At 42.3% G+C, this 25,008-nt stretch overlaps 1 protein-coding gene across 5 annotated transcripts in view; it reads left to right on the forward strand.

Moving 5' to 3' along the window:
- FAM169A (family with sequence similarity 169 member A) overlaps positions 1 to 25,008 on the forward strand; it is a 385,897-nt gene that overhangs the window by 135,868 nt on the left and 225,021 nt on the right. For all 5 annotated transcript variants that reach the window (XM_085632310.1, XM_085632313.1, XM_085632312.1 and 2 more), the window contains exon 5: positions 18,570 to 18,741. In XM_085632310.1, coding sequence (XP_085488436.1) covers positions 18,570 to 18,741 — 172 coding nt within the window. The remainder of the gene's footprint in view (positions 1 to 18,569; positions 18,742 to 25,008) is intronic.

Raw genomic sequence — 25,008 nt, forward strand, 5'->3', positions numbered from 1 at the left:
ACAAACTCCATCCATTCTTGTTGCTCCCATTCACCTTCTTAGCCTCCAGGCACTCTCATACATGTTATCCATTTTCAAACATGTGTAATATTCCCTCCGCAAGCATCGACTCACACACCTGGCATTCAGTCTTCCACATTTTCTAGTTTCCAACACAATGTTTACTGTCACCATTTATAAAACTGTGAATGTCATGAGTCCCCTTTCCTAGTGCAGAAAACAATATCAGATCCCTAAATAGAGCTGGAAAGACTTGGGGGAAAAATTGACCCCGAATGTTGGTATTGGAGGAACTGTTAATAGTTTGTACCTAGACGTGGATGTAAAAATTAAAGCAGGATACAATATTGTATTCTCCCACATCTCTGTGGTGGTACCCACAATAAAGAGCTATGGGCCGGATCTATTAAAGGATTTTGTGATCGCCAGATTCGCAAATCACAAAATCATTGGGTTTGTGACTACAGAATTGCTTCTACAGAACCCATTTTACTAGAAGTATAATGGGTTTTGCAATCCATATCAAATTGCAGTTTTACATTCCGTTCAAATTGCCATTCAGTTTGGTATGTGTCAGTGGTTTGTGACTACAGTTCTGACTGCAAACCATTAACCAGTTACCGACTCCTCAAAGGAGATGTAACTGATTTACAAAGGGGAAGGGGTCTATTAGACACCCATTCTCCTTTGGGAATCATATTGACATTTCTAAGGGGTGTACTGACTGCTCTCCATGATGTTTTCCTAAACAGGAAGATTTTTTAGTTTTAAAGGCAGCACTGGTTCTTTAAAAAAAACTCTGGCTGCTTTAAAAAAAAAAAGTTTCATCTGGGAATGCAAACACAAGAACGTGGTTTGCTGTCCTTTGCAACCATGGTGTGTAACCAATTGCAGGGGGTTGCAAATGCCTAGTTAAGACACCATAGGCAGGTCGTCATACGACCCCATGTGAATGTTGATTTTCTGAACCGACCTATTAGTAAGAAGGTTTCTTCGCAATTTGCAACCACTTTTTGCGAATGGATTCTTAGTGCATGGGCCAAAGATATCAAATGATCCAAAAAGCCCTAACCATATAAACAGATCAGAGATGCAAAGAGGCTACTGCCACATCTGTAGTAACAGTTCTAGTTTTTTGAACAGAAAAAAAATGAATGATACTTAACAATATATGCATAGCTCGATAATTTGCCCTTTCAAAACAGCAGAAAACAAAGAATTTAGGACTCACTGACATTCCAAAGTCAAAAATGAAAAGTATGTTTTTGGGAAAGCTTGTGGCAAAGTAAAACCTCAAATTCTTCTCTATGAGGTTCTGGTGTTAAGGGAACAAGTTTCTATATTCCAGTGCTGATCTTCAAGCCTTCTCCATAACAGAGACGCATTGGTGTGAGCAGATAAAATGGCCTAGAGCCCACATTCTTTTGAGGGATATTGGGGTAAGAGTTGGGGTGAGTGAGAGAGAAAGAGAGAAACACAGGTGGCTGCTTCTAATGAAAGTTATTTGGCATCTCAGGTGGTTATGTCAGACTTGATCCTTTCACTACAGTACGGCTTAGTGGCATTATTTATGAGATATAATAGCAATAGAGACAATAGTATTTCAGATCTACTCACACACAGTATTCCAGTCTGGAACTTACAGAATCTCTATGAATGCATGCCCGTAACGAGTCAAGGAGAACCTGTAAACCTCTTGCTACCTGGAGAGCCTGAATAGTGTGTCTGGTGATATGCTGGCATGCAGATATTACAGATCCACAGGAGTGCAATGACTGAAGAACGTCGGAAGACAACACCAGCAAATTTGTGCCACTCCTGAATAGAATCACTCGACTTGCAAAGCATCAGAATGTAAGAAGTTTTAAGACTAACGTAACTGCAGAGGGGGAGGAAATAATGAGACAACTGGAAAACAAAACATAGGTGAAGACATGGAATAACGTTGGACGAACTACAAATGAGGATCCATACATCTCAGCTTTGCAAAGCAACTCACCTATGCAACTGCTGGTTCTTAAATTCACCTGGAACCTCCTGACTTCCCTTTGGGCTCTTCTCTGATTGGTCCCATAGCACTTCTGACCTGGAAGACTTGCCTGCTACCCTTGAGCCCCAACTGCTATTGACCAGACTTCCAACATTTCATGTATTGCTCTTCTTTTTCCTGCTCTGTCGGGTCTTTCTCTTGACTATGCTGTTCTCAAGTACTTTCTTGCATGACATTCTCAAGAAAGCATAACACAAGACTGTAAGAAAACCGATATTGTAAATGAGTCATTCAAATGCACACCAAACATAAATCTTGCTTTCTAAAATTATATTGCATACACACCATGATAAACTCCCATTGAAGAAATACACTTAGTAAAGCGTTGAAAATCTTCATACTAAAAATAGGAAAAACAGCACTTATATTCATCAGTGATCTAAAAATATAATTTTAAGTTTGAGACAATTGCAGTTTTCCTTAAAGTGGATAACTTGACTGAAATCTATAAAGGATAATTTCAGCAAAGTGTCATTATCATTATCATTACCATCCTATTCACATATATGTGTATGCTGCTAGATGCATGCAAGAAAAGTAGCTGAACGCCAGCTTTGCCTTATTTAATTTGAGGGTGAAAGAGACGAGAAGATATTTGCTTTTGACTGTAAATAAGTCAGAGATTCTATAAAAAAGCATATGAACCATAATTGAAATTTCGAAGCTCATTCAATCTCGTAATGGTAACAAGTGTGGTCTATGAAATACGTTCCTATATGATCACCTTTTAGAGTCCCAGTGAACGCTCTTGATGGCCCATTTGTTTATTGATTGGAAATTCGAGATTTTCAGCTTGATGGCACCTCACAGTAAGGAAGTAGACTAACACAAAAGGTAATGGGAGGTGTTGGATAATGGCCCTCTCTGTAGTGTCACCCTAAATCTTCTTGCCTTCCTCCTCCACTTTTTCTGACCTTGTTCTTATTGGCTTTAGGACTCCGAGCACTTTACCACTGCTAGCTAATGCTAAGGTGCACATGAAATCTCCTCTAAACATGGTAATATTAGCCCATAATAAACTGGCAAATGTAATGTACTTATAAGTCCCCAGTGAAGTGCACTACATGTACCAGGGCCTGTAAATTAAATGCCACTAGTGGGCCTGCAGCACTGCTTGTGCCACCCACTTAAGTAGCCCACTAACCATGGCTCAGGACTGCAATTGCAAAGCCTGTGTGTGCAGTTTAAACTGTCATTTCAACCTGGCAAAAGGTAAACCATCCCTTTTTATACATATAAGTCACCCCTAAGGTAGACCCTGGACAACCCAGAGGGCAGGGTGCAATGTATCTAAAAGGCAGGAAATGTACTTCTAAGTTTTACATTTCCTGATCTGTCCTACAGGTCAGGTTGCACCCCTTTGATTGAAAAGATTAAAAAGTTTAAAACGATAAAAAAGATGTCAACTGCGTAAGGACATTTCGTCAAAGAACACAGTAACACATCAGTGGGATTACTTCATGTTAATGATAAAAGGACCGGTTAATTCACATTTATTCATGATGTGCAATGTTTTATTAGTGGATTATTTTTTGATATTTAGTCTTTACTTTTGGTGAAGGAATCAATTGATTCGTATTTTTGTTGTTATTTTTTCAGTATCAAGGTCACATTTTTCTTTCATTTTTCTTTCATTCGTTTACAGTGTTTTTTTAGCATAAGGTTGGGGCCAATCACATTGCACATTATAAAGGGGATTAGTTTCAACTGTCCGAGGAAGTTTTCTTTGAAGCTGCCCGTTCCGGTTAGTCAATCAATTTGGAACACAATAATTATGTCACAGGAGGAATGCAGGTTAGAGCTAAGACCTCTCCGCAGCATTCGACACTGTCTGTCACCGTACCCTAGTCCAACGCCTCAACACCACCGGTATCCAAAGAAAGGCTCTGGAATGGATCTCCTCGTACCTCGCCGGAAGAACACAGAGAGTTCGCCTCCCTCCGTTCCGATCTGAGGCCACCGGAGTCATCTGCGGCGTCCCGCAAGGATCGTCGCTCAGCCCCACCCTCTTCAACATCTACATGAAGCCCCTCGCGGCCATCGCACGCCAACACAACCTCAACATCATCTCCTACGCCGATGACACCCAGCTGATCCTCTCCCTCACCAGTGACCCCGACAGAACCAACCTACACGAAGGGATGAAAGACGTCGCCGAGTGGATGAACATGAGCCGCCTGAAACTTAACACGGACAAGACAGAAGTCCTCATCCTTGGACCATCTCCCTCCACATGGGACGACTCCTGGTGGCCCCCAGCCCTAGGCACCGCACCAAAACCAACGGACCACGCACGCAACCTGGGCTTCATCCTGGACTCCTCCCTATCGATGACCAGACAAGTTAACGCCGTCTCCTCATCCTGCTTCCACACCCTCCGCATGCTCCGCAAGATCTTCCGATGGATCCCGACCGAGACCAGGTAGACGGTCACCCAGGCCCTCGTCACCAGCAGACTAGACTACGGGAACGCCCTCTACGCCGGAACGACAGCCAAGCTTCAGAAAAGACTTCAGCGCATCCAGAACGCCTCCGCCCGACTCATTCTAGACGTCCCCGACGCAGCCACATCTCAAGCCACCTGAGAGACCTGCACTGGCTCCCTGTCAACAAGAGGATCACGTTCAGGCTCCTCACCCACGCACACAAATCTCTCCACGACCTGGGCCCAGGATACCTCAACGACCGCCTCACCTTCTACACGCCCACCCGCCAGCTACGATCCGCGCGCCTCGCCCTCGCGGCCGTCCCTCGCATCCAGAGAGCCACCTCCGGAGGAAGATCCTTCTCCTACCTGGCGGCCAAGACATGGAACTCTCTGCCTATCCACCTTCGGCTGACCCAGGACCACCTCGCTTTCAGGAAACAGCTCAAGACATGGCTGTTCGAGCAGTAGCAGACCCCCCTCCCCCAAGCGCCTTGAGACCCCTCCGGGTGAGTAGTGCGCGATATAAATGTCTTGATTGATTGATTGACATTGATTTACAGGTTATGTCGGTTTTAAAGCACGTTTAGATGTCACTATGCACTCATGGGTTTGTTTTTTGCATGTTGGGTCTGTACACTGGATCTACTCATTGTCCAAGGCATTATACAAATGGTTTTTACACGTTAGTTTAGTTTTTCAGGAGGTGACTACTTGCTTGTTGGTATCATATTTTTGTTATGATCTTTGGGTTAAGGAATTCACAAACAGAGTCAAGGTGAGTTGTTTAGGTTTATTCAGATTGCCAACATGTTTCAAAATTATGTCATATTTGATTTGAAAAAATGTATGAATCGCAAGATCTGACATGCTCGCTTTATACTACAGTGACCCCTGAAGAAAGGTACATCCCGAAATGCATTGGGTTAATAACGCTGTAGTTACTTCACGTTTGTGTGTATTTCGACGTGCTGCTGTAATAAGCCTGGAATGGCAATTCGCAAGCATATGTACATTGAAAGCACGATGTCTTGATGTAAACTTTAAAGAAGATTGAAACAAGATGAGGAACATTAAGAATAAATTGATTTTTGTTGGATTGATATGGTTTATGACATTTAAATATACACTTCTGATGGTGCGCACCTTAGGACTGTTGCACATGTCAGCACCAGCTTATTCAGGAAAATAAACCTTTTGCCAGGTCCAAGCCTTCCCTTTTTATACATATAACGCACCCCTAAGATAGGCCCTGGACAGTCCAGAGGGCAGGGTGCAATGTATTTAAAAGGCAGGACATGTACTTCTACGTTTTACATGTCCTGGTATTGAAAAACTAATTTGTTTTTCACTACTGAAAGGCCTATCTTTCGCATAGTATGAAATTGGGACTCTCTTATTCCATTGTCTAAGTGTATTTCCAATTGTGTAGAGATAGACTTTCCAAGTTTGGTATCTCCGGAATCACAATTTAGAATCCAAACTTATGGTGAAGTCAGATTTTAAATTGCATTTCTGAAAATGCCACTTTTAGAAAGTTGCTACGCAAACAAATGATGGATGTAATGCTGAAAAAATAATACATTCACCCCCAGTCAAGAGATCTGGGTTAAATCCATAGTTCTTTTGCTCACCATGCCACCCCAGTTTAGACCCAGCCATATGCAAATCAGTCTTGACTCTGTGCCTCATGGGGACAGTCCAACCCGAACTGCCAAACCAGGTCCTCACTGGACTGGAAACATGCATCCTGGGACCGGTTTCTGGGTATCACCCTTCATCATCCAGGCTAGCTTGAATCCAGTGGCACAGTGAGCAGGGACCAACGTCTGGGCATAACCACACCACTTAGGGTGAAAAGTGCTATGCAAACAAATGATGGACGGAATGCTGAATAAATCATACATTCATCCCCAGTCAAGAGATCTGGGTTAAATCCATTGTTCTTTTGCTCACCATGCCACCCCAGTTTAGACCCAGCCATATGCAAATCAGTCTTGACCCTGTGCCTCATGTGAACAGTCCAGACCGAACTGCCAAACCAGGTCCTCACTCGACCGGAAACAAGCATCCTGGGACCGGCATCTGGGTATTACTTCTGAGAGAGTTGCCATTTTCTTACTTTAACAATTTGGTGCCTACTGCCTATATCTGGTACATGTCTGGGGAGGGTGACATCTGGGCTTTGTGTACTCCCCCTAGACAGCTACATACAATGGGAGCTTAGGTGTGATTTGATGGGCCACCCTGGCAGAATGAAAGGGAGGAGCTGGACCAAGCCTCACTTACACCTGAATAGGCTGTGTCCTGCCCCCACACAAAGGACTGCATATCCCCCTGTAGTGTGTCTCGAACCAGGAGACGAAGGGAGGACATCTGTGCATTTCAAAGAACTGTCTTTAAAGTCTCACCCACTCAAAGGCACAACTTCAGTATACCTCTGGACCTGCGAAGACTCTGCCACAAAGGACTGCTGTGCTGCCGAAGGACTGCCACTCTGTTAGACTACTGCTTTGCTGGACTCCTACCATGCTGTGTTGCCATGCTGCCTGCTGTTCCCCTGCCTGGGTGAGAAGGACTGGACCTGCATCACTTGAACCCAGAGTGACTCCAAGGGCTAGCTGTCTGGCCTCCTTATCTGAAGTCTCAGGAACATAAAAGACTTCCGACTTATCAACTGTACTCTGCCATCTGTGAGTCTTCCCTGCCAAGTGGTGCCACCCCAAACCTGGACCCTTGGAAGTGAGGTCTAAGGTGTTTTCTCCAGAAAACCCCACACACCCTCTGACGAACTGGTGCATCAGTGCTGTCACGTGGATCAGAACCGGCGCATCGCCCTTGTTGAGTGGATCGGAAACGGTGCAGTGCTCCTGTTGCGTGGATTGGAACCAGCTCATCACTCCTATTGCATGACCAGAACCTGCGCATTGCCTCTGTTGTGTGGCTCGGCCCTACTCATCAGCTTCTGAACAACCCCTACACAAGGTCTACGCATCTCCGCTGACGGCATCCTCGATGACGTATCTCCACAGCACAGCTGTTCTCTCATTGAAGCTGATGCATTGTCCCTGCTGTGCAGATCAGGACTATCGCATCGCCTCCACTCTATTGATCGTCACAGACACATCGCTTCAGCTGTAGCATGCATCTTCGACGTCGATGCTGCCTGGTTCAAGGTACTATTGTTCAGCTGGCCTAACTGGGTCTCTGTATCCGGCCTGTGCTCCTTCGCGGTTGGCCTGAACTTTCGACTTTGTCCCGGTCTGGTGCAACCTGACATCCCAAGTACGCGCTTATAGCTTCTAAGCGCTTTTTTTTACAGCTTATTCTTTAAAAATTAATATCTCAAGTTCTGCTTATTGGATTTCTGTAGTTTTTGGTCTTGTTTTATTTATTAAACCAAGTTCTCTTTGTTTAACCTGGTGTGGAATCTCTCTGTGTGGTGTTTTGACTGTTTTGATGTTTGAAATGTCCCACAAATACTGTATACATTGCCTCTAAAGTTAAACCTGACTGCTCTTAGCTAAGCTACCAGAGGGTGAGCACAGGTTAGTTCAACCTGCAACCCAACTTGGATTAGGAGGAATCCTTGCAAATAGTCAAAATCACTGGCAGTCACTCTGGGTAGCATTTTAACCCATTATTTTGTGCCGTCTGTCCCACTCTAGACAGAGTCCCACCTTATGGAATTTAGCACTGACCCTGCTCTTCATTGGAATGGTTCTACCTCAACTTCGAAGCGAGGCCATTTGATGAGGGGAACACAAGCAACCCCGGACCTGTTTGGCCTTATTCGGCCTTATTTGTGAAGTATAGATTAGGTTGTGTGGCACTGCTAGCAAAGGACCCACATGCAGTGGTATGCTTTGCCAGGAAGTGTATTAAATCAAACTAACAAAAGGTGATGAGAGAACTTCTTGCAAATAGTCTGGCATTAATTCTGGGTAGCAGTGCAACCTATTGTTTATCACTTGCTAAACCACTCCAGACAGAGACCCTCTTATCTAATGTCTAGATCATGTACTTCCTGGGAACAGTTCATCCTGAACATTAACACAAATAAACCCAATCCAATTTCGGCCTTATTTGGATTGTCAGTGAGGTTAGTTTGGATCTTGGCACAGTAAGCAAGGGATGCACTTGTGGGCAGAACCTTGGCCACTTTGGGCGTTATATCAAACACACAAAAGGTGATGTGAGGAATGCCTGGAGATAGTCTAAAGTAAACCAATGGTAATCAGTCTTGGTAGCAGTCCCACCTATTGTTTTTTACTCACTCGATAAGGAAACAAAAGCAACCACAGACTGTTTTTGGCATTATTCGGCCTCATCAGTGAGATGTAGCTTGAATCCTGTAGCACAGTGAGCAAGGAACCCACACATATGGGTATACCCGTGGCCGCTTATGGCATTACATCAAACGCAAAAAAAGTGATGGTAGGAATGATTATAAAACGTCTAAACCACTGGCTGTTGCTCTGGGTAGCATTTCAACTCATCTTTTTTGTCCACTGTGCATTTATAGTAGTTTATGCTTTAAATAACAATAGGCCTTGCTGTAGTTGTCAGATATGGTACAGAATCAAAAACTACACACGAGTTCACCTTTTCTACTGTATTGATGACTTAGAGGCTGATGTCAAGTTTGACCCTGTCAGTCAAACTGATGGTCTGCCTTCCCTATTTGGTGTTGGAAGGACTGTCAGCTTTCAGTCAAAAAAGCTCCATATTTAGGGTGATGAATGTTCCTTTCAACATACAGAGATGACCGCTGGGCTGGCGGTCATGTCTAAATTTGGTGCACATAAATCCATCACAGGTAATGTCTTCTGCCACCCTGAAGGACGGTACTCTGTCTGTCTAAGTAAAAATAATTTGCAGTGATAATATTCCTATTCAACTGTCAGATTTATTCCAGCTTGGAAGCTATACCATTAGGAGTGATGATTTAGAAGGTTTTATGCATAGCTATTTTTGATCATCCACCTTTGTGTAGCTAAACAATGGGATAGTATTTATAGGCATCAGATTTTATAAACTGCCTGTCTTTGTCAGATAGCCCAGTCCACTTACAGAACACTACTATGTCATAAGCATAGCTGTGAAAACTGTACTTGTTTGATCTGCAAGACATAGTCAAGAGGCTACACAAAAGCAATCACTTTTACAGACTGGAAAATAGCTGTATTTTGCTGTTGATTGATACAAGGCGACATTTCCTAAACACGTTAGTCTGTGGGTGATTCAAAATTAATCAAACCATTGGACATATTGTTCTGAATCATCGTCCATCCTTCTTGAATTGAGGTTTTTAAAAAACCCATAACATGAGTGTGGCCTCATTTCTATCTTCTAAACTTTCTAGACTACAGGACTGCATATGGATCAGAGCTGTGTCAGAGCCCTTGAGAAGCTTTAAACCAGATTAAAGATCACTCAACAAACTGCACACCTTCAAACCATTCTGCAATTAAATTCTAGCACTATCCTTTAGTAGGTTTAGCATAGAGGAATATTAGATTAAATGTTGGGTGATAACTATTCATATTGACAGATCAAGTGATGTTTATAGTTAGAAAGATTATCCTCACCTATTTGAGATGTTGATTATATCCAGCCAAAAGGAGCATATTTCATAATCTTGATGGCTACTCATAACCACATATTCCTGGAACTCAGAGCAGTCCACCTGCATCCCAAAGCCTTCCTACTGCCTATGACAACGAGCGACGTACTTATTCAAAAAGACAGCACAACGATGGTGCACTGCCTGAGCAAGCAGTGGACATCAAGAACATTATCACTGAAATCAGAATATTGGAGTCTGGTTGCAGGTCTTGGCTGGGAGTTCCCTTGCCAGGAATCCTAATGCAACTGGCAGATTTAATTAGTTGATTTTTCTGTGGATGATGACATTCTTCATAAAATGTTTACAGAGTAGGGTTATTCAATATTAGATCACTCAACAGCTTCTCAAGGCTACCGGAAACCAGTTCACTAGGCAATGCCTTTTGATGAATTGGTCAAAAACATTACTCTTTGCCTATTCACTTATTCCTTTAATATCAGCAGTCTTCCTGAAGCTCCAGAACTGGCAAGCTACATTGATCCTCATTGTTCCAGCTTGGCCAAGACAGTGGTTTTCAGACATGGGCGAAATTATATTTAAGTCACACAAGAGGTTGCCATGTAAACCAGACCTTAACAGATTACAGGTTCAGCTCTTCCATTGGAACCTTGAATTCGGCAGCATTGCCCCTAACATCAGGCAATATGGACTTCTTTTATGCATGAATATTCAACAAGGGGCTAAATACCTTTCAGATACTGCTTGCCATTTCTTCAGCTGGAGGAGGTTTTGCTTATTTTGCCGATAAAAAGAATATCACCCTGCCACATGTTAAAAGGAGGTGACTTTAGAACATTTCCTGCATTTGGCTCAGGTAAAACTACAGTTTTCTTCCATTTAAGCCTTGAAGCTATAACAGCATTGAGGAAGAGACCTCCTTTTTTAGGATTATTGTAATATAGGAAATCAAACTTTCACAAGGTATTCACAAAGTATTGTATTGATTCTGATACACAAGCTGGCTCTAGTGTTGTTCCAGCTGCTCTGAAGAAACATTTTGGTTAGTTTGTTTTTTCAAGTTTTTCCTCAGTTTTCCTTATTACGTACCGTTTTATTGCCTATGTCCAAAAGCCTCAAGGGTTATGGTACTTTTTAGCTTGCTATTCTATTATCAGTGAAGATCATACAATACAAAAGAAATGGTTACTTATTCGTAGTCAAGGATTTGCGTCATAGTAATCTTCATTAAAGTCATTAACAACCCTCACTTCTCCCCGGCTTCTTTTCTTGGGCATCCAGGATTGAAATGTCTTAAATTTAATCCCAGTATCCACTATTCTCCTAAAAAATAACTGACTTGTGAAGCAAATGCCTTTATTAGGCATTATGGTCAATAGAAGCTCTAGGAGGCTTTTGTAAGCCTGTCGGGCTGTACCTTTTCTGGTCGCTTAGACATATAGGAAGTAATTTATATTGTAGTTGCTCCAATAGAAAAAGGACTTTAGTAATACATACAGTCTAAAATCTGGAAAATCTTGCATGTATTGGCTTTGAAAGAGCACTCTGAAACATTATGGAAATGATGAACTTTCAACCTCTCTATATACTGATATGCAGTGTTGTGGGAACCTAGCTCACATTGGGGAATTATTTTAGTGATCATGACTTCAGTGAAGATTTGTACGATGCAAAAGTAAGAAACCTTTTCCTCTGTTTGCAGCCAGTGGGTGAAGACTGTATTACTGAGTTTTGCAGAGCCTGTACACTGCCAGCAAACAGCTGTACTTGCTGTGTCTTTGAATAACTGAATCATTTATTGAACTATTAGAGTCAAAGGCCTTGAGAATTACTGAGAATTTACAGACCAGCTGCTATACATAAACACTCCAAGCATATTTCCTTAATGGACGCTAGGGATATTTTGTTACCTATAGAGGAGTGAGAAGGGAAGATACAACTCTGCTCAATTGCCTTATCATTTACTTTTAACAGAAACTCAGTTGCTCTAGGACATAATATTGAGTAAAACTATTTGAATTTAGATTCGACTGATGGTTTATTAATTGTTTTGGGCCATGAGGAAGTCTATAAAAGACAAAACACGTGTTGACTGGAGTGGATATCAAGAAATGAAGAGTACCAACAGAGACCTTTTGGTTTAGGCTGTTATATTAAGGTGCTTGGGTGTTTTACTTCATTGGTGGAAAATTCTGCTTGTGGAGTGTTTTGGTGGCCACTCTTTTCCTCTAGAAGCACCAAATTGACATAGACACTGGCAGAAATTTGACACATGGGATGGGAAGAGAATGAGTATTTTTCATGCAATATTACATAGGAAAATTGAATAGCTGTACCGGAAGAACTGCTGAACAGAATTACACCAAGTTTGGCAGAAAGCTAGATCTTGGTCCAGAAAGTGAGCTTTTCGTGATTTGATGTAAAACCGTTTGCTAGTTTTCGAGAAATTAAGATTCAGAATGTATGCATAAATCATGCCACAGAGGATCCGCAGATCTAACAGATCAAAAGATTCGATCTGAATGGCTGCCACTGCAGCAACATAATATGGCAGCAACCATTTTAGGACTCGGGGGCTCAGTCCCCTGTCTTGTGAAAAAAATAAAAAGAGCATAGGAGGGCTGGGTAGACATACCCTACCTCCCTAGACCTGATGGGGAGGATCCCAAATGGGCCCTTCATTGCCAAGACCTTAATTTTCTTTTTAACAGGACAGTGGATCCATGACCACGATAAAAATTAAAAAATGTGGGCTCATACCCATTTTAACTCCAAACCCCTGGGGGTGGGCCAGGGCTTCAGGCCAGTACATTTCGGATTGGCCCCAGATGGCCATTCCCGGGGCCCTATACAGTTCCATTGTGCTGGGCAATGCATCGTAGGGACACTGGTCTTTGCCTGGGATAGGCAAGGAGTACAAACTTCATTCCTTGCCCCCATTCTCCCGGGCAGGGAAAACAGCTTTGGTCCCACCTGGGTGGGAGTAGAGAAAAATGCTGCTCCTGGCAGGCGGGAGTAAAGTTAGATAGTCAGCTCCCACCAGCCCCCACAATAAGGGCTTGCTGGGGGGCCCCATGAGCTTCCTTCGGCTCCCAACAAATACTGTATTGGGCAAATTTAAAAACAACTAAAACGGCAGGTGCTACGGGTGCTCTGGGGCTCCTCCTGTGGCACCCAACAATATGTTGTGGGTGCCACAGGTGGGCATCGGGGCACCTACTTACAAAAAAAATGCTGGCTCCCACCAGCACCACAATGTGTGGCCAACGGAGCAGGCTGGGGCACGGGTGCACCCAAAAAATATATAAAAGAATAATAAATGAGCTCCAGGAGTCCCTCATTTATTATTCACTTCTCCGTGCAAGAAGCACCTCATATACCCTATGATAGCTTTTTAGTAATATCTTAGGATCTTGGTGGTGCCCATACAAGGGGGTAGGGCCACCACCAATATATCTTTTTTAATGTTCTGGAGGACTGCTGGGAGTGCATCAGCGCCCCCAGCAACATAACAAAACGTAGTAAGTCTCCTGAATCATTGAACCTAGATCACACCATATCTTTTTTTAAACACTTCAAGCTGGAGCTGTATGCTCTTCAGCTGGAGTGCAGAAGAGCACTCCAGCTGAAGTGGTTCGATCATGACTTCACTTTGTGGCATGAAAAATGTTTGAAAAAGACTTAAAGAGATGTTTAATGTTATAATTTAAATAACATTGCAATGTGTCAATTTATGAAATATACATTTGATTATAGTTATTGGTGAGTTTTTTACACATCCAATAGGTTTGGTTTATACATGTTGATGTGCTGACCCTTTGATAAAACCAATAAGCCCGCTGAAACTTTGACCAAGCCAATTGGTCTGCCTTACTTAAAATGACACTATTTATATTGTTACATGACATAGCCATGTGTGCTGGAGGGGTTAGGCACAGTGCTGTGCCTTTGGGGAGTTGGACACAGGACCGCAGTCCGTGCACAGCTGGTGGTTGAGCTCCCATAGGGCGTTGGGTGACAGGCCCTGCGATCAACCCCTGACGGCCTTGCAGCTCCCCATGCACAGTTTTGTAATCTATTATATAATTTCGGATGTTGCATTGATGTTACCAATGATGTCATAGAACATGCAATGAGTGGTGTAATATGTGACATAATAAGCAGTACATGGCAAGGGCTTGAGTTATAGTTACTTCAGTTAAATGTAACTGGTGAAGGTGAGATTCAGTGTTTTTTAGTTTAAAATGTAACAATTTAACTGACGTTTTCACCTAACTAAATCAACACTTTAAACTTTGTTTTTATTGGTGAATTTCTATGGATTTAAAAATGTAAAGTAAGATGGTATAGCCATACCTAACTAAAACATCACTTTAGCATTTGTTTTTTTTCAGTGAATATCTAGATTTGTTTAACGTAAAGTAATATGTTATTATCATTTGCATCCTTCACAAGCAGCTGATCCCTCACCTTTGAGTGGTGTGGGGTTGGCCCCAGGGCCTTGTCTGCTTCACCCAGCACCTAAAGTCCCATAAGCGTCCTACTCATCACCCCCATGCTGTGCATGGCCGTTGGCTGGCGACCAATCCTGCCCAATGCACAGCCTTCGGCAGCGCAAAGGGTGTGCGTAGTATGGGACCGGCCTCTCCACAAACACCTCTATGTAGGTTGAAGACTGTTTGGTATCATTTGGTATTTTTTGATCATGGGACCCCAGCGGGGCCGTGCTGAGCCCTGCCGTCCCAACATTTAATTTTTTATTGTTTACATTTTGGCCCCTGTGAGGGTCCCACTGGCACACTTCTCCTCAATTTCTAGAGGGTCAGGGTATGCCTACCCTGCCCCCAGGCTTTTATATTCCTTTATCTTTTTATTTTTAGGACTCCAATGGCAGCCACAACATTTTCCTCTGCTGCGGCCTGCCAATTCTGCGGGACCAACAAATCAGATCGTGTTTTAGACTGCGGAAGTCCAGTGGAAGTACCTAGGGCATACATTTGAGCCTTAATTTCTCAAAAACTACTGACCAGATTTACACCAAATCACAAAATCACGCAGTCTGGATCAAGATATAGCTCTCTGTTAAATTTGCTAAATGTGGTGTAATTGCCTCGTCTGAAGTTCATATGGAAATTGCATGGGGAAAACTAACTTTGTGTCCCTACTTTTATCTCTGCCCGTGCTTGACAGATCAGCCTAAAACTTTCCAGGTAGGAACTAAGGGCCAAATTATGAGTCTCGCGGTCTTTTGACCGCCAGAGTTGTGGTGGTGGTCCTGAGGCCGCCATAATTCGAGGTGGCAATTCAGACCGCCACCGCTACACCTCCTGCACCAGGACACCGCCATTCCCTGGCGGTGGCACAGTGGATAGGAGTATACAATATGCAAGGCAGGACCGCCACGGTCTGCCAAGCATATTACAAGTTTCCCCACCGCCAGCCTTTTCATGGCAGTAGGGAAACCGGGCCCCCACGACCCCGTCACCATGGGGATGCATTCAGGGGGGCACAACATGTCCCCCCCTCTGTTTGCATGCACCCCAAGTTCCAGCACGGAATACACTTCACTGTCCATGCCGTGCTGGAACTGCTTTTGAGTTTCCATTGGGGAACCCATTTTCAGGGTGCAGCCGTGGGAACGGCAAAAGAAAAGCCCACCAGACATGAGTTGAACTTTGGCGGTGCTGTGCCGGTAGGTAGTTAGAGTAAGGACTATGTTTTCCAATAGGCAAAGCGTTTTTTGTTTTGCTAATAATGTTAGTGCTGTTGGAATGTTCACGAAATGTTCCCCAAACATGTGGCTACATTGACTAGTTTCACATGGAAAGTTAAGTTTCGGGGTGATTTGTCAAGCGGGTGCCGAACAATAGGGGGGTCCATGCAATTTCGATAGGAATTTGGCAATTTTTAGACATGCCCACAGGCCAAACTGCTGAACGGATTGATACCAAATTTGTCAGAAAGCTAGCTCTTGGTCCAGAAAGAGGCCTTTTTGTAATTTGGTGTAACTCTGTTCAGTAGTTATAGAGTTATTAAAGAAATTAACCTTTGTTTATCTAGGGACGTGGGTCCTCTGCAGATCATGTCGAGCATAACACTGAGCGCTGGAAGGGCATCGCTATGAAGTCTCCGTGGTATGTACATTGAACAGATGTTGAGATTACGTTATTTCCACACACTCTTGAGAGCCACATATCTACCCAGGGAAACGTGCCAAATATGTCCAGGCAAGAAAGGCACAGAGATTTTAGTGAGTATGCCCACACTTCTAGAGCCGGATTTGAATTCTGTATGGGCAAGAAGCGTAAAACCGACTCTATTAAGTGTCTTATAGTTGTTGCCTCTCAGGTGGATCTCCTGTATCTGCACTAAGTCAGAGCCTGTTTGCAGAGGTATTGTAACACGGCAGTACATTTGATTTTATCACCTAGGCCATTGACGTTCCAAGTCATGACCCTCAAGGTATGGGTGAACCGAGGTTCCCTGCAATGTCCAGTAGAGAAGCTTCCAATTCCCCCAACTAGGCCATGTATCTCCGACACCCACCCTTTGATATCTGTCCCCCCCATGTGGTGCCGCCGAGTCTGGAACTAATAGCACGCATTAGATTAACTCAAAATTATAATGGAAGTATCTACCCTAAACTAAATCACCCCCACCCAGTTACCCTGCACTGCAGGCCTAAAACTGCCCACTTCTCCAATCTGCAAAGTGCCTGTCACCCAAGTAACATCATATTAATTTACTAGGGCCGGCCAGCTCCACCATCTTTCAGTCAGATAGTGGTCCGTTATTCTCCTTGGTGGAAACTAGTTTAGTGTCCATAGAACTGCAATAAAAGAACTGTGAGAGTCATTCTCAGCTATCACATTGTCAACACTAGCAATGTTATCACTTAAAAAGGCTCATTTGTTGCGGGAACATCTTAGGTTACTACATGTCCCAATACCTTTCACCAGCCGTGCCTCTTACATGCCTCATCCAAAGAGTCTATAGAATGCAGCAGTCATTTGGGATGACCTGCTGGATAGTGGTCATGGGAGGCCCGATGTCCTGGATTATCAGCTCCGGCCACCGACTGGTCTTCAGTTATGTGGTCGCTGTGATGCCTCTTCTCTCTGTCCCTTGGTGATCGTCTCCCAGAAGCCTGAACTCTCTCAAGCCAGTCCCACGACTCCTCCGGTACCGTGAAATGCCATGACTTACCATCTGCCATCACTCTAAGTTTGGCAGGGTACAACATCATATATTGGAGGTTCTCGGCCTTCAGCGTCTTTTTAACCTTAGAAAAGCTGCCCTGTTAACAGGGAAAAACTGATTGTTGCATGTCTTAGGCCATGCCACCATGCGAGCGAGCCGCTTGTAAGATGGCATTGCTTTTTCCATAGATAAATATCTGACCTCTAATTTTCCGGTGAGGGGCATCAGGTTTTGGCGGTGGTATTGGCACTCTGTGCGCCCTTTCGATGTAAAAATAATTTGAGAGGCGCTTGGACTTTAACATGTTGACTATCAGGTCATCGAGAAAGAGGTCAACACTCAGTCCCTCCACCCCTTCGGGTACCTCCACCACTCTAATATGCACTTGGTCTTCCAGCTTTTTGGATATCGACTGCAGCTGGCTTATGTTTATTTCGGCCACAGTGACCTTTTCAGACATTTTGTTGACATCTGCTCGAAGGAGGTTAATGCCAATAGTCACCGTGTCTATTTCAGCTTCCGGAGTGCTTTCAGGTCTCTGATAGCAGCCATTATAGCTCCAAGAGAGGGCTTCTCAGTCTCCAAGCCCTCAACCGTCAGGGCCCCTCCCTCTCTGTAGAGTGTGTTGGCACGGCGTATGTGGCCATTTTATTTTTTTGGGACATGGGTGCCCCTTTAGGCTTTACGATATCCTCTGGATGGGGGTTCCCTGGTTATGCAGCCTTCGGTGTCCCTCCCGTAGCTTTTCCCTGCTTGCTGCCTCCTTGCGTCAGGGTGGCAGCATTGTGTATTGCAGCACTTCCTGTTGTGTAGGCCTATCCGGTATAGGTGCCCCCACCGCCCCACAAAGCACCAGAACCATGCAATCCAATCGCCAGCAGGGTCCTACAATCTGCCCCTCCTGCTATGCTATCTAGGTAAGTAAGAATGGGCATTTCATATATTTAATGTTGTTTAGGCATGGGGACATATCCCAGGAATCACATGATATTCCATTGAGTGCTGAGGCCAGGATTTGGAATCATAGGCCCTGTAAACCTAAGTAATTCTCTGATTATCCTAAATGTCACCCACAAATAGAGATAGGTAAGCATCTAAGGTCTTGCTTTGAGCAATTCTTATTTTTTGTAATTGTGGCATTTATTTCAAGCAAAATTTAATAATACAACAATATGCGTCGTTGAGGGTATGAGAATGACAACTTTCACTCTGCTTGCTGACCAGTGATGGAAATGGTGCGCTATGAGAGTTAAATGGAATATTGTGACAGACTTAAATTTAACTGGCTGATACTTATGTGTCCACAGGTCCAGTCACTTGGAGAGAGAGTGGTCCTTTATGTTCTAAACCGAATTATTTATCGAAAACTAGAAATGACTAAAAACGAAGTGCCGTTTCTCTGTCATGGCAGCACCGATTATGCCAAGATTATGTGGAAGAATGGAGAAGCAATTGGGTTTTACTCTGTAAAACTGTCAGGTAATGCTATCTTCATAATAAATATTTTTTAAAGACATTACTAAAGAGGTCCGGACTGTTATTTAGCAATAATAAAATCTTCATTTTTAATTTCAGTACCTCTATAAAAACATATGATTATAATTCATCACTCACTTATTGAAAATTAATTGTATTTATCCGTTTGAAAAGAGTCACCCACACTTCTAATCAGCAGACTTGTATTCCAACCCTGGTACAAAAAAGTGTTGCTGCATTACAGTCCACACGCTTAAATAAAAATTGCATACCAACTGTAACAGTTTTTGTAGGGTTTCCAGAAGGTTAGGTCTAAAAAACATTGGCATAAACTCAACCATTTTTAGCGTGTTAAAAACGAATGACTATCAATTTCACGCTTGTCACGCTTATACAATTGTAATGTGAAAATGACCAATTCAAATTGCTGTAACTCTTTTCTCAGGATCCCATCTATTTTGCACTTGAGATAAAAGTTTCCTTACCATTTTAGTGATGAAGTACAAAGTTCTTTCCTATCCTTCTCTTCCCACCATTTTTCTTCTGTCCTCTGAAGGTCCCCTCTATTTTTAGGGCTCATCTACCGGAAGGCCGCTCACGAACCACACTAAAAACCTAAAGTGGCTTCATGTATGGCACACTTTTGTCATAAATACAGAAAGTTAGCGCTCTAGTTGTTCAATAGAACATTGTAGAAGGCTGCTGCCGGGAATCAGAATCAACTGACAGGCTGCTGCTGGAAATACATGTTTTACTCAGAATATCAGATTTTATTCTTACATTACTGAGTAAGATAGTGTGAACTTATAAAAAATGTGTACTCATTTTAGCTTCTAGAGCACCTTCCTATGAGAGAAAACAGTTTTCTCTCAAGCATGGTTCATCAAATCCCAGCAGAGGGTCAACATTTTCACAGGGTAAGATCACCTCAGAACACACCACAATTCCTAAAATGATTATTGTAACCCCATCAAATGATTTACATTGTGACTAAAATCTGTTATCACCCTTTCTAAGTGCTCCTTTTTTGTGACCCTCAAAAAGGCATTCTCAATAGTGCATTTCAATGGGTACAATGCCCCAGAGTCCTGTAATGGCTGTCACAACATGTTGCTCATGTTGTCCCGAACTCCAACCCCCTGCCCACATGACACATATGGTCAGGGTGTGCTCACCAGTTATATATTTTTTTAATTCATTTTCATGTTTTCTATTATTGCACAAAATGTAGTAATATAAAAACTCATATCACAGAGGAAATATGGAAAAATATTTCACAGTTGCCTGTGAAATAAAGATGTCATCATCATATATTACAGAGTGGCATTAGCCACTCGGGATTTATCGTTAGGATTCCCAGATATAGGAATTCCCCGGAATTTTGGTAGCTAATAACTTTGCTCCCATTTAACCAATCTCCACAAAACTTTCTAGACCTATTGCTAGGGTTTCTATTACGTTATGCTTTATGTAATGTAAGTATGTACAAATGTTCGCTAGGTGTCCAATGTAGAATTATCATTGTCTTGGTTACTGTGTGCCCCTTATCTTCATCTCTGGGCCCTATGTACTGGAGATCCTCCACAATAAAGAATTTGAAGTACATTGCATTCTGGTACCTTTTGAACTTAAGAGAGGGAAAACAAGTGGGGTCTTCTCTGTGTCCATTTTGGAAAGTGGAAATGATTGATCAAGGTTACGATATCTCTGGGGCATGTGAGAGTGCAAAACATTTGAGTGATAAACACAGTGTTATGTCTTGCCAGGCTGATGGGAAAGCCAAAGACGAAGTGATCAGAAAAACTAGAGTTGAAGTAGGGCATATGGTACATATCAAAGATCCAGTTCTGCAAAGAAAAGGATCTTCCAAGTTTTGAGATCCTGTTAGGGTGATGGATGTGAGAAGCAGTGCAGTGCTTGTGTCGAATGAGAAATGGTGGAATGTGTCCAGAGTTGCCAAAGTGGGAAGATATGACATGGAAATTGTTAGAGATGAGACCAGGTCCACCACAGAAAGCAAGATTGGGTTTACTGTGAGGATCCCAGAAAATGTCCTGTGTTAAGAAAGAGTGGTAGTATTATCAGAATACCTAAAAGATATGCAGATTATATATTGCAATTATGCATTGCTATTATTTTTCAGATATAATTTTAGTGATCATGTAACTCTTTAATAATGTTTATTGTTATGTTTAGATTGCACACATCTTTACATTTTAGTTGTTTAAAAAATAAATAAAGGGAAAAGATGTGTGGTATGTTTTGATAGGTATGATTTATGCGAAGTAAGTATGTACAGTAAGGTAATTGGTTCGCTAGGTATTCCATTGTGGTATTATCATTTTCATGGTTTAAACTGTGTGCCTGTCATCTTATTCTCTGGGCCATTTGTACTAGCCACATTTATGTGGCTCCTCTACAATAAAGAATTTGAGGTACATTGCATCCTGGTGTCTCATTAGTGTCTTGACATTGCTCTTTCTACATTGGCGTGGGATGACAATTTTCGCGGAGATTGGCCAAGGGTGTGCAAAGATAAAAAGGGGTCCCAAAATACTTTTTTCCACCACTGCATTTTACATAGACATTTGTATTTTGCTTACCGAAAAAACGGCTGAACAGATTTACAAGAAATTTGTGCACAGATGATCCTTTTGAGTACTACAGGTAAGTAGGGTAAGTATTTCTTAAGTTGCAAGGTATTTTAATTTAGTAATATCTGTTGTCACTGTATTTTTGTGTGAAATTTCACTGCAATACCATGGCACATAGCAATGACAAGTCCTTATATGTTTGACTAATGACTGCTTTTACAAAAGTGAAAGGCATCCACGTTGTTTTTAGGTATTTTTTGCTTTTGTGCAGCATTTAGCCCTTAGATATAGGTAAGTATTTGGTTTGATATTATTACTCTACCTATTACCACTTTATTATAGTGGTAATAGGTAGAGAAAATTATTGTTAAGTTTCTATTTTTTGTAAGTTTCTATTTTATTTTTAATTTACAGAGTACTGCGGTACTACCTCTGGAGTGCTACAGTACCAAAAATAAATAAAAAGAAAATGTTGAGAAAAATTAAAATAGTAAATGATTTGCATAAAAGGATCTAGGATATAGAACCGCACTTATCTAGCTGCTGGTAAATATAGTCACATTTGGTGCGTTGACCAACAGAGAACCAGACCCTTTTGATTCTCTTTGTTGTGAAAGAACCTTCCACAACAGACAATTACAAAAATATTTGTGGTCCGCGTTGGCTACTGCGGAGTATAATAAGAAAATAAAGATTGAAGGATAATACATCAGTGTGAATCAAATATTTTTAGGAAATTAAAATACACTGTAGGACACTATATTTTACATTTGTAGTGTGCTAGTTTATTTTCCATTTTTAACATATTTAAATCTTCAGTAAAAAAAGTCTACGCAGTACCATAGTAACACCTCAAAATTACCACACTACTTACATTTGTTTTTTAAATGTTTAGTTCTCCCTAAACTGCTGTAAAAATATATAGAACATTATACAGGTGTTTCTTAACATATTAAGAAAGTGGTAATAGGTGGGGAACAACTACTACTTACCTAGATCTAAGACCCTAACCTAGAATGCAGACAAAATGTACTGAAAACGACATGACTGCCTTTTACTTTTGGTAAACACAGCCATTTACCTATCACACACTATAGCCTCATAGCTCGCCGTACCGGGCTATACCGGCTATTAAAGGCCCGCTGCATCGGTATAGCCCAGCTACGAAGGGCTATAAGGCTATTAGAACATTCTGCCACTAGAGGGCAGAATGTTCTAACAAATAAAAGAAAAGCTTCAGGGAGTGCGAGGGGATTGAAATCCTCTCAGGCTCCCTGAAGCCTTTGTTCACAACCAGAGCTGTGAACAAAGAAGCATTGGAATGTTGGAGCTCCAGGCTTATACCATCCATTATAAGCCCGGAGCACTCCATTGTTTTCAATGGAGCTTCCAACATTCTAATGTTCTAATATAGCCTTATAGCCCGCCGTAGCGGGCTATACCGGCTATTAAAGGTCCGCTGCATCGTTTAACAAAGCAGCGGGACTTTAATAGCCGTATAGCCCTGCTACGAAGGGCTATAAGGCTATTAGAACATTCTGCCACTAGAGGGCAGAATGTTCTAACAAATTAAACAAAGCCTTCAGGGAGCGCGAGGGGATTGAAATCCCCTCAGGCTCCCTGAAGCCTTTGTTCACAGCCAGAGCTGTGAACAAAGAAACATTGGAATGTTGGGGCTCTGGGCTTATACCAGCCATTATAAGCCCGGAGCACTCCATTGTTTTCAATGGAGCTTCCAACGTTCCAATGTTCCAATACCTTATCATGCACATGTACTGTGTTATGCCCTTAACTTACAGAGGTATAGCGCTGCACTATATAAAGCAAATTCTTTTCTAAATTATAACTTTAACACTAATTACACTATTCACACATACTAACAAAAATTACCATTTACACCAAATAATCTATTTTCCTGAAACATTACATCTACATCTGTAAACACACGTTCACACTATATCTGTTTCAATTACCACACACCAATTACGTACAGTAGTATGCAACTACAGTGTTTGGCACTCCATTCTACGCTATTACCCTCTACTACAGGCAAGTCCACTCTACGCTAATCCACTCTACCTCACTCCACTCTACATCTCTCCATTCTACATCACTACACAGTACGCAATTACAATCTACGACACTCCATTTTATGAAACTCCAGTGTACCCCAATACACTGTACCCCCTTTCACTGTACGTTGCTGCACTGTACGCTGCTCCGCTCTACAACACTACACTCTATACTGTTCCACTTCATGCCACTCCACTGTACTCCATGTCAGTGTACATCACTGCACTGTATGCTACTCTTTTGTATGCCACTACACTTTACGCTACTCCGCTATACGCCACTCCATGTCAATCCACTGTACGCTATTACACTGTACATCCCTCCATTCTATAGCTCTAAACTCTACTCTACGTCAGTCCACTCTGCCATACTACACTCAACACTATTTCACTGTACGACACTCAACTCTACGCTATTTCACTATATTCCACTCCACTCCACTCTACATCACAGCACTTTCTGCCAGTACGCCACTACACATTACGCCATTCCACTATATGCTATATCTGTACCACACTCCAGTGTATGCCAGTCAACCCTAGAACACTCATTATTTTAGAAAACCAGCTATCAAGCACACCCTTATACCAAATTGTATATAGCAGTCCATCTGAATGTACACGTTATAAAGAAAAGTGTCTCTGAAAAGTTAGTAATCCAATCGTATACACTGGACAGGATGCAATGGTCCTCTGTTATGTTCAAGTTGTTCCTCTTTATTGAAAATGATATCCAAGAGATGTGGTACAATCGTCCAATAATGAATACAGCTCCAAGAAGTGTGGTACTAGCGTCCAATATCAGATGCAGCCCAGCCAACACGTGTTTCGTCTGTACTTAATCGGTACAATGACTTTTTCAAGGCTCAAAAATCCATACTTTGGGTCCACCATTCCAATACATTAATATAGGTGGGTTGTCCAATCACATAAGAGTCTCCAAAGCAATCACGTAATAAGCAAAATTCAAACCAAATATAAGGCGATATAGAAGTATAGACAAACATCCAGCGTCTGGTAACGCGAAAAACAGACTCTGTTTTTCGCATTACCAGACGCTGGATGTTTGTTGCCGGATTACTCTTTTCCGGTTTCTTTACGCTTCACACTATACAATTTGGTGTGTTCGTCAGTTCGGATTGGACACTCTTCTTTATAACGTGTACATTCAGATGGACTGCTATATACAATTTGGTATAAGGGTGTGCTTGATAGCTGGTTTTTTCTAATATATGTACTGGTTGGTCGTTTGTCGACTACCCAACTGCACTTTTAGGTAGTAAGTGCTTACAGTTTACTAGCACCCTGATTCATTTTACTATATTGTTGACGCCACTATATATACTGCTTCACTGTTTAGGATAACCTTGTTAAATTGATGTGCGGTTTTTTTCCCATTTTGGGGAACACTACTACCTAACTCAATTTTTGCAACTCTAGAACACTCCACTGCATGTTCCTCCTCTGCATGCTATTACATACTACACTGTACACCACTCTACTCTTTGCAACTCCACTGTTTACTATTCTACTGTACACCACTCTACTCTACGCTATTCCACCCCACTCCACTCTAGTTCTCGCCACTGTGCGCTATTCCACTT

The sequence above is a fragment of the Triturus cristatus genome, chromosome 2_1, assembly GCF_964204655.1.
Source record: "Triturus cristatus chromosome 2_1, aTriCri1.1, whole genome shotgun sequence".
In the NCBI taxonomy this organism is placed as follows: Eukaryota; Metazoa; Chordata; class Amphibia; order Caudata; family Salamandridae; genus Triturus; species Triturus cristatus.